Source organism: Pseudophryne corroboree, chromosome 1, assembly GCF_028390025.1.
Source record: "Pseudophryne corroboree isolate aPseCor3 chromosome 1, aPseCor3.hap2, whole genome shotgun sequence".
Taxonomy (NCBI): Eukaryota; Metazoa; Chordata; class Amphibia; order Anura; family Myobatrachidae; genus Pseudophryne; species Pseudophryne corroboree.
Window position 1 is genome coordinate 171459182 of NC_086444.1, and position 16827 is coordinate 171476008.

Genomic DNA, 16827 nt, shown 5'->3' on the forward strand with positions numbered 1-16827 from the left:
TTAGAGCTTAGGCTCTGTATAAAAACCAGTACTCACAGAGATATTGTGAAGATGTCTCGGTCTCAAGAGGTTATGGCGGCTGGCGGCTTCCTCCTCTCCGGCGGCATCCGGTGGCTTCCTCTTCTCCGGCGGCATCCAGCGGCTTCTCCATCAAGGGGGTCAGATGAATAACTGCTTCTGGCGGCTTCTTCCGGCGCAGCAGCATTAACGGCGTTAACAATATTATCGCCGTTATTGCCTTATGGCGTTAACGCGTTAATAACGCGTTATCTTGCCCAGCACTAGTTTTTACCCCTACTTATTACAGATTGACAGAGGCAACACACAGCTTGACACCTGTTGTCCAGATTTGTGGAGAAATAATTCCACACCGAAGAGGTGGCTTTTTTGGTATTTTGCCCAGGCATCAGAATGGGCTTATTCATCCCACGGAAAACAGGTGTCTCCCCCGGTGCCTGATTTAAACAAACCACATCACCATCATAATCCTCACCATCAACTTCCTCCTCAGCGCCAGCAACACCCATATCCTCATCCTGGTGTACTTCAACAGTGACATCTTCAATTGGAATATCAGAAACTAGACTGTGGGTGCTCCTTCCAGCACTTGCAGAGGGCGTGCAAATGGTGGAAGGAGCCACCTCTTCCCGTCCAGTGCTGGGAAGGTCAGGCATCGCAACTGCTGACACACTTGGATTCTCCTTGGGGATTTGTGATACCATCTTAGAACACACAGTTCTTTGCTGTGCTTTTGCCAGCTTAACTCTTGTCATTTTTCTAGTGGGAGGATGAGGGCTTCCATCGTCATGTGAAGCTGAACCACTAGTCATGAACATAGGCCAGGGCCTTAGCCATTCCTTTCCACTCCATGTTGTAAATGGCATATTGGCAAGTTTAAGTTTCTCCTCAGACCATTTAAATTTAATTTTTTGCGTCATTTTACTGAACTTTTGCTTTTTGGATTTTACATGCCCTCTATTATGGCATTGGGCATCGGCCTTGGCAGACGACGTTGATGGCATTTCATCATCTATGTCATGACTAGTGGCAGCAGCTTCAGCACTAGGAGGAAGTGATTCTTGATCTTTCCCTATTTTATCCCCAAAATTTTTGTTCTCCATTATTTTTCTGGAGTTATATAACACAATATGCAGCACAGGAGAGCGTACCCCTACACCCCACAGGGCAAACCCTGTAAAAAATATATTTGGATTAAATGTTAATAATTTCTTTATTTGGAGTGAATAATATACAGCACAGGACACTACCAATGGTCTGATGCAGGACAACACAGCGACACTGTAAGGGACTTATTATACAGCAGCACTGGACATATGGCAGCAGAGGACACCACCACTGTGACTGGTCACTGGACTGACTGATGCACAGGACACTACCACTGGTCTGATGCAGGACAACACAACAACACTGTAAGGGACTTATTATACAGCAGCGCTGGACATACTGTATGGCACTGGTTCTGGGCAATATTTAAGTGACGATCAAAAAGAAGAAAAGTATTCCTTGATTAGGGCACTAATCAAGGAATACGTTTCTTCTTTTTGATTAATACTATATGCCAAAATGTTATTCCTAGGAGCACCCCCAATAGACATATTGTATTATTTGTACAAAAGATTACTTTTTTCTAAATGGGGAAGAGACGATTGTACACAATAAATTAAGTTTATTATATTATATCTCTGTGCGATCCTCTATATCTCTGCAATATTTAAGTGACACAGTATTTACACAACAATTTCTCTTAACGTCCAAAAACTGAGCAGCTTTTTTGAATGTACAATTGTTTAAATATGCCCAATAAGGAGTGTTGATATTGTATCATCCCAATGTCCACCATTACAGTTATTTTACTGCACTGATGAATTTACCATAGACCCAATAGCAGCAATCTGTTACTACACACTGAGGGAAACTACAAAAGCACAGACCTTCTGCACATAGAGGTAGTTTTATAAGCCTGATAAGCCCTCAAACCACCGAGCGTTCATCTTTGTGCAACCGATTATATATCAGTATAATTGACTTGTCTCTAAATAATCTATGAATCATTATAGATATAGGATAAGAGACACCAATAAGGTACTATTGAGACCAATTACATGAAGGTAAATTATTGCCTTTTTAGCTGATAGTGTGATACATCCTTTAATAGTCTGTTGGCACTGGCGTTTTTATAATGGGTGCAGTGTGTGCTCTGCACACGGGCCCCTGAGTCCAGAGGGGGTCCCCACTGCACACACTGCACCCATTTTTAAAATACTCACCCCTCAGAAGTCCAGCGCCGGCATCCGCAGCACTATTAGAACACAGTGAAAATGGCTCAGCGGCCATTTTCACGGAGTTCTGTGCATGCGCAGTAGAGAAAACTCAGGGAAAATGGCCGCCGTGCCTCCCCTGTCATTAATGATTAAAATAATACAAAGAAGATACTTATGACACATAGTCTGCTTTAGCCTTCATATTATTTTGATAATTTTTACCTGGTAAATAACTGCTTTAAATGTGTTTTGGAGGCACCGCTCTCGGTGCCTCCCGCTGTCAGTGTAAAGGGCCGGAAGTGGGGGGCAGGGCCAAGCTTTGGGCAGTGAAAGCCCATTAAAAAAAGCAGCAGAAGCAGCTCCTATGAAAGTACGCCCTGTCACTGAGGAAGCTGTGATTGGGCAGTGGGCAGGGAAGGCCTTATCATTACTCCTGGAAGTGGAACTGGTACGAGGTTGTGTTTGGCCCCCAGGGTTCCCGCACCCTACTTATATCCTCTCTGTACACTGCACCACCGGCGGGGGTCCAGGTGAGCGCTGGTCAGGGGTCCAGGTGAGCCGGTAGTGTCATGGAGGGGAGGATCATGAATCCATGGTTGGACTCTGTGACAAGGGGGATCTATACAGGTGCTAGGAGCCCTGCAGGGTGAAGAACGCTCTTACAAGGAGGGATCGCTGCTGGGCCTGCCTGGCAGCATGAGAAATTAAGGTTCTCTGTGAGGAAGGGGGCATGTCTTCAGTCTCTTTCCCCCCGCATGTCTGCATGCCCCCATTCTGCTGGGCCAGTTCACACTGTGCGCAGGGCCAGATGGCCGCTACCGCGATCAGTTCTCTGATCGGGTATTGGTCACTGGTCCTTCTTTAGTCACAGGCCACAGTAAGATGGCTGCGGGAGAGCTGCTGTGCATGCCCTGCAGCAGCAGCTCCCCCACGGAACTCCAGCAGCAACAGCCAGTAACAGGAAGCCGCGTAAGGGACTCATCTACAGGGAAAGGCTGCACGGGGCCAATAAGTCTCTCCCCATATGTTTTATATTTTAACTAGGGGTTGTGAGGCCAATTGCAGCCTCTACCCTCCCCTTTGCCATAGGACACTGTGTTTTTAGTCTATCTCCGAGGCTCCTCCCCTCCCACTGTGCAGCAGCGATACAGCACCTGCCCCGTTCCTGATCCTTCCTGACTGTGCAATAACTCCCATGTGGCAGGTGTAGAGGTGTGCCAGTGAGGAGCAGGCTAATGTATCATCATATATGGGCATACGTAGCAAAGTAATGACTTCAGAGGAGAGGGACTGATATGTGTTTTCCTCCCTCTGTATCTTCTGTCTGACTGTCCCTTCATTCTGTTTGTCTCTTTGCTGTCCATCTATCTCTCTGTTACTCTCTGCCACCTGCCTCTTCATTCTGCCTGTCTCTTTCCTCTGTGTCTGACTTCCCACTATCCTCTCACATCCTCTGTCTGCCTATCTGTCACTTTCCTCTGTGTGTCTCTTTCCACCATTCTCTCACATCCTCTGTCTGTCTCTTTCCTCTGTGTGTCTCTTTCCACCATCCTCTCAAATCCTCTGCCTGTCTGTCTCTTTCCTTTGTGTCTCTCTTTCGCCCTCCTCTCACATCCTTTGTCTGCCTGTCTGTCACTTTCCTCTGTGTGTCTCTTTCCTCCATCCTCTCACATCCTCTGTCTACCTGTCTGTCACTATCCTCTGTGTGTCTCTTTCCACCATCCTCTCACATCCTCTGTCTGTCTGTCTCTTTCCTCTGTGTGTCTTTCCACCATCCTCTCACACCATCTGTCTGTTTGCCTGTCTGTCTCTTTCCTCTGTGTGTGTCTCTTTTTCTGCCATCCACTCACACCCTCTGCCTTCTAATCTGTCTCTTTAATATGTGTCTCTCTTCCCACCATCCTCTCACATCCAATGTCTGTCTGCCTATCTATCTCTTTCCTTTGTGTCTCTCTTTCCGCCATACTCTCACATCTTCTGTCTGCTAGTCTGTCTCTTTCCTCTGTCCTCTCACATCCTCTACCTGCTGGTCTGTCTCTTTCCACCGTCATCTCACATCCTCTGTCTGTTTGCCTGTCTGTCTCTTTCCTCTGTGTCTCTTTTTCTGCCATCCCCTGTCATCTTCTGTCTGTCTTTCACCAGTAAGTCAACCCTATCGCCTTATCTACCCAACAGTTCATACTGTGTGGAGGACAGACATAATTACTAGTGGACTTTCTGAATAAGTTAAATACTTAAAAAGGGTATTCCACCTCCAAATGATTACACACAGCTTTATCTCTCCCCATTTTCTATATATATCTCAATCATGTCCCAGTCACTCCCGTCTCCTGACTCCTCTGTTCTGTCCTCACTGTCCTGTCTCTGTCCCCACTGTCATGTCCCTGTCCCCTCTGTAATGGTGCTATCACCTTTGTATTTTCCCTGTCACTCCTGTCTTCTGACTCCTCTGTTCTGTCCTGTTGCCTCTTTCCTGGTCCTATGACCTCTGTCTTGTCCTCACTGTCCCTGTCCCCACTGTAATGGCGCTATCACCTTTGTACTTTCCCTGTCACTCCTTTCTACTGACTCCTCTGTTCTGTCCTGTTCTCTCTGTCCTGGCACTATCACCTCTGTCCTGTCCCTGCCCCCACTGTCCTGCCCCCACTGTAATGGCGCTATCACCTTTGTACTTTCCCTGTCACTCCTTTCTACTGACTCCTCTGTTCTGTCCTGTCCTCTCTGTACTGGCACTATCACCTCTGTCCTGTCCCTGTCCCCACTGTTCTGGTGCTATTACCTCTGTCCTGTCTTCACTGTCTCTGTCCCCACTGTCTTGGTGCTGTTACCTCTGTCCTGTCCCTGTCACTCCTGTCTTCCAACCTCCTTGTTCTGTCCTGCCATTACCTCTGTCCTGTCCCTGTCACTCCTGTCTCCTGACCCCTCTTTTCTGTCCTGTCGCCTCTTTCCTAGTCCTGTAACCTCTGTCCTGTCCTCACTGTCCTGTCCTCACTGTCCTGTCCCCACTGTAATGGCGCTATCACCTTTGTACTTTCCCTGTCACTCCTGTCTACTGACTCCTCTGTTCTGTCCTGTCCTCTCTGTCCTGGCACTATCACCTCTGTCCTGTCCCTGCCCCCACTGTCCTGTCCCCACTGTAATGGCGCTATCACCTTTGTACTTTCCCTGTCACTCCTTTCTACTGACTCCTCTGTTCTGTCCTGTCCTCTCTGTCCTGGCACTATCACCTCTGTCCTGTCCCTGCCCCCACTGTCCTGTCCCCACTGTAATGGCGCTATAACCTTTGTACTTTCCCTGTCACTCCTTTCTACTGACTCCTCTGTTCTGTCCTATTCTCTCTGTCCTGGCCCTATGACCTCTGTCCTGTCCCTGTCCCCACTGTTCTGGTGCTATTACCTCTGTCCTGTCTTCACTGTCTCTGTCCCCATTGTCTTGGTGCTGTTACCTCTGTCCTGTCCCTGTCACTCCTGTCTTCCAACCTCCTTGTTCTGTCCTGCCATTACCTCTGTCCTGTCCCTGTCACTCCTGTCTCCTGACCCCTCTTTTCTGTCCTGTCGCCTCTTTCCTAGTCCTGTAACCTCTGTCCTGTCCTCACTGTCCTGTCCCCACTGTAATGGCGCTATCACCTTTGTACTTTCCCTGTCACTCCTTTCTACTGACTCCTCTGTTCTGTCCTGTCCTCTCTGTCCTGGCACTATCACCTCTGTCCTGTCCCTGCCCCCACTGTCCTGTCCCCACTGTAATGGCGCTATCACCTTTTGTACTTTCCCTGTCACTCCTTTCTACTGACTCCTCTGTTCTGTCCTGTTCTCTCTGTCCTGGTCCTATGACCTCTGTCCTGTCCCTGTCCCCACTGTTCTGGTGCTATTACCTCTGTCCTGTCTTCACTGTCTCTGTCCCCATTGTCTTGGTGCTGTAACCTCTGTCCTGTCCTCACTGTCCTGTCCCCACTGTAATGGCGCTATCACCTTTGTACTTTCCCTGTCACTCCTTTCTACTGACTCCTCTGTTCTGTCCTGTTCTCTCTGTCCTGGTCCTATGACCTCTGTCCTGTCCCTGTCCCCACTGTTCTGGTGCTATTACCTCTGTCCTGTCTTCACTGTCTCTGTCCCCATTGTCTTGGTGCTGTTACCTCTGTCCTGTCCCTGTCACTCCTGTCTTCCAACCTCCTTGTTCTGTCCTGCCATTACCTCTGTCCTGTCCCTGTCACTCCTGTCTCCTGACCCCTCTTTTCTGTCCTGTCGCCTCTTTCCTAGTCCTGTAACCTCTGTCCTGTCCTCACTGTCCTGTCCCCACTGTAATGGTGCTATCACCTTTGTACTTACCCTATCACTCCTGTCTACTGACTCCTCTGTTCTGTCCTGTCCTCTCTGTCCTGGCACTATCACCTCTGTCCTGTCCCTGTCTCCACTGTCCTGTCCCCACTGTAATGGCGCTATCACCTTTGTACTTTCCCTGTCACTCCTGTCTACTGACTCCTCTGTTCTGTCCTGTTCTCTCTGTCCTGGCACTATCACCTCTGTCCTGTCCCTGTCCCCACTGTTCTGGTGCTATTACCTCTGTCCTGTCTTCATATATATGGGAAAAATATAACAAATAAAGATATCATATCTATTAAAAATGTGTTCACTGTGTGTGTGTTTATTCAATTTTATATTGTTTACAAGTGTGTTAAAATTTCATGGGACCAAATCTACTACGCGGTTGTTGTTCAATACTGCCCTTATTACATTCGTTGCCACAAGTACACACACCTATATGATAGTGTAATCCAACAGACAGGGGCGTTTTAAGAGAGGAGGAGGCCCGTGTTCAGCCTCCTCCGTCGGGCCCCCTCCTCTCTGCCCGGAGCGCTGTAGAGTCTGAGCACTAGAGGGCTCAGACTCTACTGCGCATGCGCAGATCTCCGGGAAAATGGCACGGCGGCCATTTTCCCTGAGTTTTCTCTACTGCGCATGCGCAGAACTCCGTGAAAATGGCCGCTGAGCCATTTTCACTGTGTTCTAATAGTGCTGCGGATGCCGGCGCTGGACTTCTGAGGGGTGAGTATTTTAAAAATGGGTGCAGTGTGAGCAGTGGGGGCCCCCTCTGGACTCAGGGACCCGTGTGCACCGCATACACTGCACCCATTATAGAAACGCCAGTGGCACTGGGGCCCTATCTACCTATTCATGGGAATAAATAATTTTAGTAAATCATAGCTTATCACTCCTGTGGTCCTGCGCCGTCTCTCCACATACTTCCTTACAGTGAATGGCTGTCAGCACTATGATTTGGTGGATAGCTCCAGCCATCCACCTACAGATTGAGCCACGCTAATCGTGGCTCCGTCTGTGCGGGCACGCTTATCGCTGCGTCTGGGGCTCGCACGCGTCCGTGATGCGCACACGTTCCATTCACTAGAATGAAAGAGGGTCTCCCCCTAGGGCACGCGCACGTCCGTGGCGTGCACTCGCCCCATTCACTCCCGGTGGGGCTAGGCGGACGGATCACCTAGTTACGCCGGAAGTGCACGTATGCAATGGAGCTGCTCTAGATGAGTGCAGCTCCATCTGTATCAACACGCTGACAGCCATTCACTGGCTGACTGCAGGCTGGGAGACAGATAGAGAATTAATCAATGTCATTTATTGTCAGGGTCCCAAATTATGCTTAAACACTTTCAGTGTTATATTAGTGCTCCCTAGCGCTAATAAAATACAGGTAAACACTCTATTAGACTATCCAGGTCAGTGGTTTCCAAACATTTTTGAATCGCGGCTCCCTAGAATATCAGAATTTTTTTCACGGCACCCCTAGGCCAAAGAAAGAAATATTACATTAAGTAGATCACGTTTATATGTCATCCTTAGAGTCAGTTGTGTGGTGAGGGACAAGATTTGCTTCTGTTTGGCCACATATTTTATGACTGGCAGCCACCAGCACTGGTTTTGCCTATTACACTGACCATAAATAATTTGAATTGGTCCTGGACCACCAACCCAGGGCACCCCTGCAAGTGTCCCGAGGCACCCCAGGGAGCCACGGCACACAGTTTGGGAACCTCTGATCCAGGTCATCCAGCAACAATCACCCCACCGACAGGAAAGTCTTTATAAATCCTGATTGACAGGTGTCAAATCCATGTCCTCCTCTCCCTTATGTATTACGCATTATGGCCCTCATTCCGAGTTGTTCGCTCGCAAGCTGCTTTTAGCAGCTTTGCACACGCTAAGCCTCCGCCTACTGGGAGTGAATCTTAGCTTCTTAAAATTGCGAACGAAAGATTCGCAATATTGCGAAAAGACATCTCTGTGCAGTTTCTGAGTAGCTCGAGACTTACTCTGCCAGTGCGATCAGTTCAGTGCTTGTCGTTCCTGGTTTGACATCACAAACACACCCAGCGTTCGCCCAGACACTCCTCCGTTTCTCCAGCCACTCCCGCGTTTTTCCCAGAAACGGTAGCGTTTTTTCACACACTCCCATAAAACGGCCTGTTTCCGCCCAGAAACACCCACTTCCTGTCAATCACATTACGATCACCAGAACGAAGAAAAAACCGTGGCCCTCATTCCGAGTTGTTCGCTCGGTATTTTTCATCGCATCGCAGTGAAAATCCGCTTAGTACGCATGCGCAATGTTCGCACTGCGACTGCGCCAAGTTACTTTACTATGAAGAAAGTAATTTTACTCACGGCTTTTTCTTCGCTCCGGCGATCGTAATGTGATTGACAGGAAATGGGTGTTACTGGGCGGAAACACGGCGTTTCAGGGGCGTGTGGCTGAAAACGCTACCGTTTCCGGAAAAAACGCAGGAGTGGCCGGGGAAACGGTGGGAGTGCCTGGGCGAACGCTGGGTGTGTTTGTGACGTCAACCAGGAACGACAAGCACTGAAATGATCGCACAGGCAGAGTAAGTCTGGAGCTACTCAGAAACTGCTAAGTAGTTAGTAATCGCAATATTGCGAATACATCGGTCGCAATTTTAAGAAGCTAAGATTCACTCCCAGTAGGCGGCGGCTTAGCGTGTGTAACTCTGCTAAATTCGCCTTGCGACCGATCAACTCGGAATGAGGGCCCGTGAGTAAAATACCTAACTGCATAGCAAATTTACTTGGCGCAGTCGCAGTGCGGACACTGCGCATGCGCACTAAGTGGAAAATCGCTGTGATGCAAACAAATTTACCGAGCGAACAACTCGGAATGACCACCTATATGAAAATACATTTTTCAACAGATTTCTCAATGAGAGGTGGGCCAGGATCAAACATTACCGTGTGTGGTGCCCGCAATTTCTGTGGGGAACCACAAATTACGACTGCCTCTGCCTGTCAATCAGGCAGAGGCGGTGGCGGGGCGGGCGGCAATGCTCCGCTTTCTGGGTGGAAACGGAGCGTTGCAGGGGCGTGCCAGCCCAAACGCTGGGCTGGTATGCGCGAACGGGGGCGTGTCGGGTGTGCGGCCGCAGCGGCTGCCTGACGTCACACGCAGTCACTGCGACAACAAAAATGGCGCCGGGACTCCTGCGGCCGCAGCTAAACTGCGCCGGCAGGAGTCATCCCTAATTTCTGCTAACAAGCAGAAATTGCGTGCTGTTCGCAATTTCTGCTTGAAGCAGGGAGGGAGGCGCCGGACAGCATGCTGGGCAGCCTTGCCCAGCGCTGGGCGGCCCCAGCATGCGTGCTAATGGTGAGCAAATTCTGCTGATTAGCAGAATTTGCTAACCTTACTGAATTGGCCCCATAATACTGAAGATTTAAGTAATACAGCAATTGACAAGCCACACAGACATAAAAATGAAACCTTGCACACACAGTAAGCATGGGTTCACTACGGATTGCCAGCAGTCGGGCTCCCGGCGACCAGCATACCGACGCCGGGAGCCCGACCGCCGGCTTACCGACAGTGTGGCGAGCGCAAATGAGCCCCTTGCGGGCTCGCTGCGCTCGCCGCGCTACGGGCACGGTGGCGCGCTATGCGCGCCACACTATTTTATTCTCCCTCTAGGGGGGTCGTGGACCCCCACGAGGGAGAATAAGTGTTGGTATGCCGGCTGTCGGGCTCCCGGCGCTGGTATACTAAGCGCCGGGAGCCCGACCGCCGGCATACAGAAGACCACCCATAAGCATAATGCAGGATTGGTGTAGGCATTTTGAGTAACAACTTCCAAGGGTTGTGTATTTCACTCTCACAAAGTACCAGGTGAGGCAGCCATCTTGGGCGCACTGCATAGGATTACCCTGGGTGGAATAGTTTACTCCTAGAAGAGATGACACAAAATGGGGAGATTGTAACGTCTTAACGCTCAGACTCAGGTCCCAACAAAACCACCAGATCCATGTTTTTTTCATCCCATCTACTAGTGTACCAGATGAGGCAGCCATGTTCGTCACACTATGAAGGTTACACTGTGGGAGGTGAGCCGTACAAGGGGCCGATGCATATATGGGAAAACTGACACTTGTGTAATAGTAGTACAGTATTGATATACCCTGTATGGAAAGATCCACATGAAGAACATCCTGCCAGAGGAGGAACCATCCGAGGCTACTATCTGGGGTGCACTGCATAGGTCACATTGGCAGGATGTGAAAACAGTGGAGGTACACATTACAGGAATAGCACACAGTGGGGTGGAAGAGAGAGAAAAAAACACACAGTAAGAAAACATTTGCAGGTAACCAATGGAAGGGGGAAGGAAGAAAATTAGGATATTTCTATTTCTATTTTTGTATTTTTGTGATGCAGGAGGTGAGATTGGGCTTGCTTTGGTAGCCCAGAAGAAGCGGTTCTGAGCCTGACATGAACGAGGCAGTGACTTGGTGGGGATGTGACCCATAATGTTGTACCTAGGGGCGGCCTGACCCCTAAATCCACCCCTGGGTCTGGGAACCAAAATTTTAGTATAACTGCATGCTGTGATTTTTTTATGTTTACATTTTTCACCCAACTGTTGGGTGTGCTGTACTAGTCTAGTCTGTTGTCAGAGCTGGTTGTGCGAGTTCCTAGGTTACTGTGATGTCATATTGCTCCCTGGGTATTTATTGTGAAGCTTGATAAGGCTTGGACATTGCTTTAAGTGATGTAGAGGGGAGTTTATATCTGTGTGTGCCACATTCAAGGTATTGCCTGCAGGGTCTGACTGGCCCACAGAGGTACAGGGGAAACCCCCACTGGGCCCCACTGTCTGTGGACCCACATCCTCCTCTAGGGACCAGGTTCAAGACTGTGCACTTAAATTATACATATGTATGTTACATTATAATGCACAGTCTATGGTGTATTTTCTATAGTGCATTGCTGTTATTAACTTGGTGCATTATCATGATGCACTTGCAGTTTTTACTATATATATTTATCAAGGGGCCCAGATCATGCACTCTATATAAGCCTCTAAGCATGGGTCCCTATCACTGCATCCCCCGGTGGGCCTTTCTTGTCCCAGTCCAACACTGATTGTCTGTATATCTCATCTGGCAATGTACTTTCATTGACCACTTGATTAATTGAGAGCAGTGATTTACACATAGCATCTTGCACAATATTTCTGGTGCAGCTGGTCCAAGTGGCAGATCTAGGCGGAGAAGAGAGCAGTGTCGGACTGGGACATGAAGGGCCCACCTGGGGAACACAGTGGTAGGGGCCTATGTTTTAAGGGTGTGGCCAGTCTCCAGAGGGGGTGTATATATATATATATATATATATATATGTATCTGTCTCTCTCTCTCTCTCTCTCTCTATATATATATATATATATATATATATATATATATATATTAAATACTGCTAGGGCATGCGTGATAATGTACCAGATTAATAATACCATTACACTGCAGGAAATAAACCATAGTTCTGTGCAGTATAAGGTAACATATGTATAGTTCAATTGCTCACCGGGAACCTGATCCCTAGAGGAGGAGATGGCGGCCCCAGGCAGTGCGGCCCACAGGGGGTTTCCCCTGTACCCCGGTGGGCCAGTCCAACCTTTGGTGAGAGTGGATCACAAATTCAAAACAGTGAAATGCATGAAGCAGTGAAAAGAGTGGAGAAGTGAGCCTGTGGAGAAGTTACCCATGGCAACCAATCAACTGCAGAATATACAATTCGTACAATTGCATCTTATGCAAATGGTAAATGTTACTTCAATGCTGATCGGTTGCCATGGGCAACTTCTCCACTGGCTCACTTCTCCACCCTTTTCACTGCTTCATGAATAGACCTATCTCTCAAAGGTTTGTTACATCTTCCCCATAGTTAGTAACAGACCTCCAGTGACTCTTAAGGGGGGTACTCACGGAGAGATCCAGGCTTAAAATCTAAGCAATCTAAATAGATTGCTTAGATTTTAAGCACAGATCACTCGTGTTTAGCCGCCTCAGCGATAGCGATGCGCGGCCCCGCACATCGCTATCGCCGCTGCTAGATTGAGCCTGCATGCAGGCCAATCTAGCGGGTCGCTCACTTCACCCGCTGGGTGAAGTGAGTGGCCCCCGTCCTCCCCCCGCATCGCTCAGCACACATTGCGCTGTGCTGAGCGGTGGGAGAGATGTGTGCTGAGCGGTTCGCTCAGCACACATCTCTCCCATGTATACCCCCCTTAAAACTTACCAAACTTTGTTGATTCATTTCTACAATTCGATGATTGAAATACAATTTTCTTCATTCTGCTCAGTCCTTGAAATTCATCTGGCAAATGGTCTACAATCTCTGGATTCTTAGGTAGAACAATAGACACTTCCGTCAAGCAGGGAAATTTGTGAATGCCACAAACCAGCAATTCTAAAAACACAGTGAAGTTCATAAGAGTTAAAATGTTTTATTGCTGTTACAGTTGGCAGAATGAAATCATAATACTTTGTATAGGTGAACTCTGTTTAAAATAGTGTTGCATACATATACAGTATCTAGCATGCCCCTCTTTATTAAATAATTGTTTCATCTTTTGACCCACTTACTGTCTTTGGAAAATGAATAAGACCCAACAGTCTCTATTTTGAAGGAATTGTCCTGATTTGAAGATGTGTTGTGTTGTGATGAGGCAGATGTGGCTTGGTGGATCTAAGTGTAGTATGAACTTCTTTGCGCTTTTTGAATTGCGCTTTTTGAAATATTAGTAAGTATGGATTTGAATATTACATATGCAGGGCCGGTGCCAGGTTTCTGGGTTCCCTAGACAACATTTCACCAACCACCCTTGTTCCCTTCGATTCATAATATGCCACACATCAATGTACTCAATTTTTAATATACCACACAGCATATAGAAATGCCCCAACTATACACATACAGCAGAACCCCACAATCTTTACATTGCCTCCAATTCATAATATGCCACACATCTGTGCCACAAATTAATTATTCTGTATGCCACACAGCTACATCCCCACCTCATAATTATGCTACACATCAATGCCTCCAGTACCTAATATGCCACACATTTGTTCCACCAATAATATGCCACACTGCTGTGCCCCAAATTTATTGTATGGCACATAGCTGTGCCTCTAATTCATAATTATGTCACACAATACCCAATACTTATCCCCTGCCTCCAATACTTATCCCCTGCCTCCAATACTTATCCCCTGGACTCAGAGGTGTCCTCCAGTAGCTGGTACCCTTAAGCAGCTTCCTAAAGCTGCCAAATGGTACTGTAGCTTTAGCCCTATACATATATGCATTTTTCATAAATTGCTTATTTAAATATAAATGGAAATTATTATAAATAAGGCATATTCAAAATATTACTGCAGCTGAAAACAGCAAGGGACACAGTACCTGGATAGCAAGTCCCCTGAGAATTTTCAATCTCTAGAGATTCTAGAGAAGACATCTTGAGAATTAAATTTTGTTCCTCTGTGCTCAGATATGTGTTACATATAATCAGTTTCCTGAAGGATCTCAAAGACCCCTCAATGGCTGACCCAATATTCTTCAGGAAATCTCTGCAGTTGATCAGCTGAATTTCAATATGATCAGACATGGAGAACAAAATCTGGAATTTTTCACAGTTGAGTTGAGAGAAGTTGCCACTGTTAATACCAACTGCTTGAACTTTGAAAATAGGCACTTTGTATCCCATAAGTGACATGAATGATTGAACAATTATGTCACCTATTACAATTTCCTGAGGAAAAAGGGAAAGGAATTTATCTGTCTCAGTTGTTTTCTCTTCGTTATCTTGCATCGTTTTATGAAAGGAAAGATATGCAGAAGAGTAATCCCTTTCCACTGTTGGAACTCCATATTTTTCATATGCCTGTGCCAAGCCTGAGACATCAGTTGGTGCTTTGTGTGACATTCTTGTATCATACATGAAAAGCTTAACACAGCTGAACAAACTAATACTTTCTGGATAATTTTTGATGAAAATGAGTAAACTCCTGGAGGATGTCATGATGAGAGGACTTACAGAGAAGGACATTGTTTTCCCATTGAGAAACTTCATGATTATTGGAGCACAGTCAGGAAGACTTTTACTTTCAACTGATGCTTCAATAGCAAATGTCATTAATCGATCCATACAGTCTACATGAATCTCTTCAGGGATTGCTTTATGTAGGGTGTATATGAAAAGGTCCTCCTCAAGTTCAAGTTCTGGGTGCCGCTGCAAATGTTCTCTGCTGTCTAGATGGCTGTCCAGTGCCTCAGGCCTGTCATACAAGCTGAACAAATAAGTCAGGATCTTTGCAGTTGTTTTTGTGGAAATCATGCTGGCATATCTCAGGAAATAGCTGTAAGGTCCAATTAATTTGAGGAAAGAATTTATCTGATGAAGATAGTGATAACCTTTGTCCAATTCCACCTGATTTTCGGACTCTAATAGTTCACTCAGTTTCTTTCCAGCAAGAAACTCCTGGAATGAAGAGTCAAAAAACCTGTACATCGATTGAAGCCTCTGGGCTGTGAATTTGCTTAAAAGTCCAAATTTGACGGCCTTGTCACTTTCCACTCCAGCTGCTCTTAAGTCATGCTCTGTGAAGTGAAACTGGCGCTGAAAAAGACCCTTGAGGGAAAGTTCTCCACATGTTGACACCAGAGAATGCACTAGTTGAATCTCATTAGGGAATTTAAGGGTATAATATTTCAAGTATGCTTTAAAAGCATGTATGTCACTAAATATATTACAGCCAGGGTGTTGAATCCAGGAGGAGCATTGCGCAAGAACAATTAGAGGTGTTTGCAAAACAGCTCTTAAGTTTTCAAGTGTTTCTAACTTCATTAAAAATGTCTTTACCCACTCAATATCATGTGAAAACAGTTTTTTCACTAAATACAGAGTGGAATTTAAAGGAAATCCTTGGATGCTCAGGATGGTTCTGGCATTTTGACGCAACTTCCAGCCTTTGTCAGTTCCCACTGTGACTGACAGACTCACTCTGTTCCAGGGGTTCTTCTGTAAAAGTTCTTCTATGGATCCTGGAGTGGAGTCCATCAACCCATAGTCATCCAGGAGAAACAGGACCTTCTCTTTTAATTGCTTTATGATGTTCCCCAGGGTCTCTTCAGTGAGAGATGTTGTGGATCCCGTCAGCTGCTGGCGGATAATGTCACACAGAGAATGTTGGCTGTCAGAGGAGGATAGAGATATATAAAACACGAGGCTAAACCTACTGAGGACAGGACACCTCCCTGAGGCCCAGAGAATGGCAATCTTCTTGAGTAGAGCTGTTTTCCCACTGCCGGCTTCTCCTTCTATCATAGTGATGTCCCTCAGCTCTGACAGGATGTCCGGTAATGTGAGGTGCTGCATTATATGATTTCTGGTGTCCTTCAACACAACAGAGATATCTGCAAACAGTGAGGTGAGATCTATTGAAACTGTATCACCAAATGGGGTCATATTATAGAAAGCTGGATCATGATACTTTTCAATAAGCTGCTTCTTCAAAGTTTCCAGTGTTTCACAAAACAGAGTATTTGCCATTTCTGTAAAAACAATTTCATGTCAAATAAATTAATTAAAGATTGATCAATCTATGTATTTGAACATTTCAAATCAATACTATTTATCTTATACTACAGTATATTAGTTAATTTTTCTCGCTCAACATCAGCACAGAACAGATTTTATTGTAGGGTAATGAAGATTATGGGAAGCTATGAAAGGCTTTACCAAATGACGGGGTGCTGGCCAATAATTACATGAATTTGAATGCCATTCTTAGAAGAAATATAATTTAAAAGACAAAACCAGGTTGGTTTTACCTTTTAAATGATTGTCACTTTAAAACATCATCCAGGCTTGCTGGGAACTTGCCGAGCCTGCAAGTTGCAGACTAATCTATATATATATATATATATATATATATATATATAAAAACATGGATGTATGTGTGTATGTTCCAACATAACTCTAGAATGCCTGGAGCAATTGACACCAAACTTGGTACACATATGACTTGCAATCTGGAAGAAAATACTGTGGGGGTAAGACACATATAGCACCTGTAGGGGTGGGTGTGAGAAGGGGGTGAAATGTAAAAATCCATAGTGTTCGAGTTTGCTAAGATGAATAGTGACACTCCCGATGCCGTTTCAGTCCAAGTTCAGCCCCCATCAGCAT

The 16827-nt window shown here is 46.4% G+C and overlaps 1 protein-coding gene across 2 annotated transcripts in view; it reads right to left on the reverse strand.

Moving 5' to 3' along the window:
* LOC135059234 (baculoviral IAP repeat-containing protein 1-like) overlaps window positions 1-16827 on the reverse strand; it is a 122402-nt gene that overhangs the window by 29374 nt on the left and 76201 nt on the right. For both annotated transcript variants that reach the window (XM_063963892.1, XM_063963891.1), the window contains exons 6-7: window positions 14040-16190; window positions 12870-13040 (exon numbers count right to left, since the gene is read on the reverse strand). In XM_063963892.1, coding sequence (XP_063819962.1) covers window positions 12870-13040; window positions 14040-16190 — 2322 coding nt within the window. The remainder of the gene's footprint in view (window positions 1-12869; window positions 13041-14039; window positions 16191-16827) is intronic.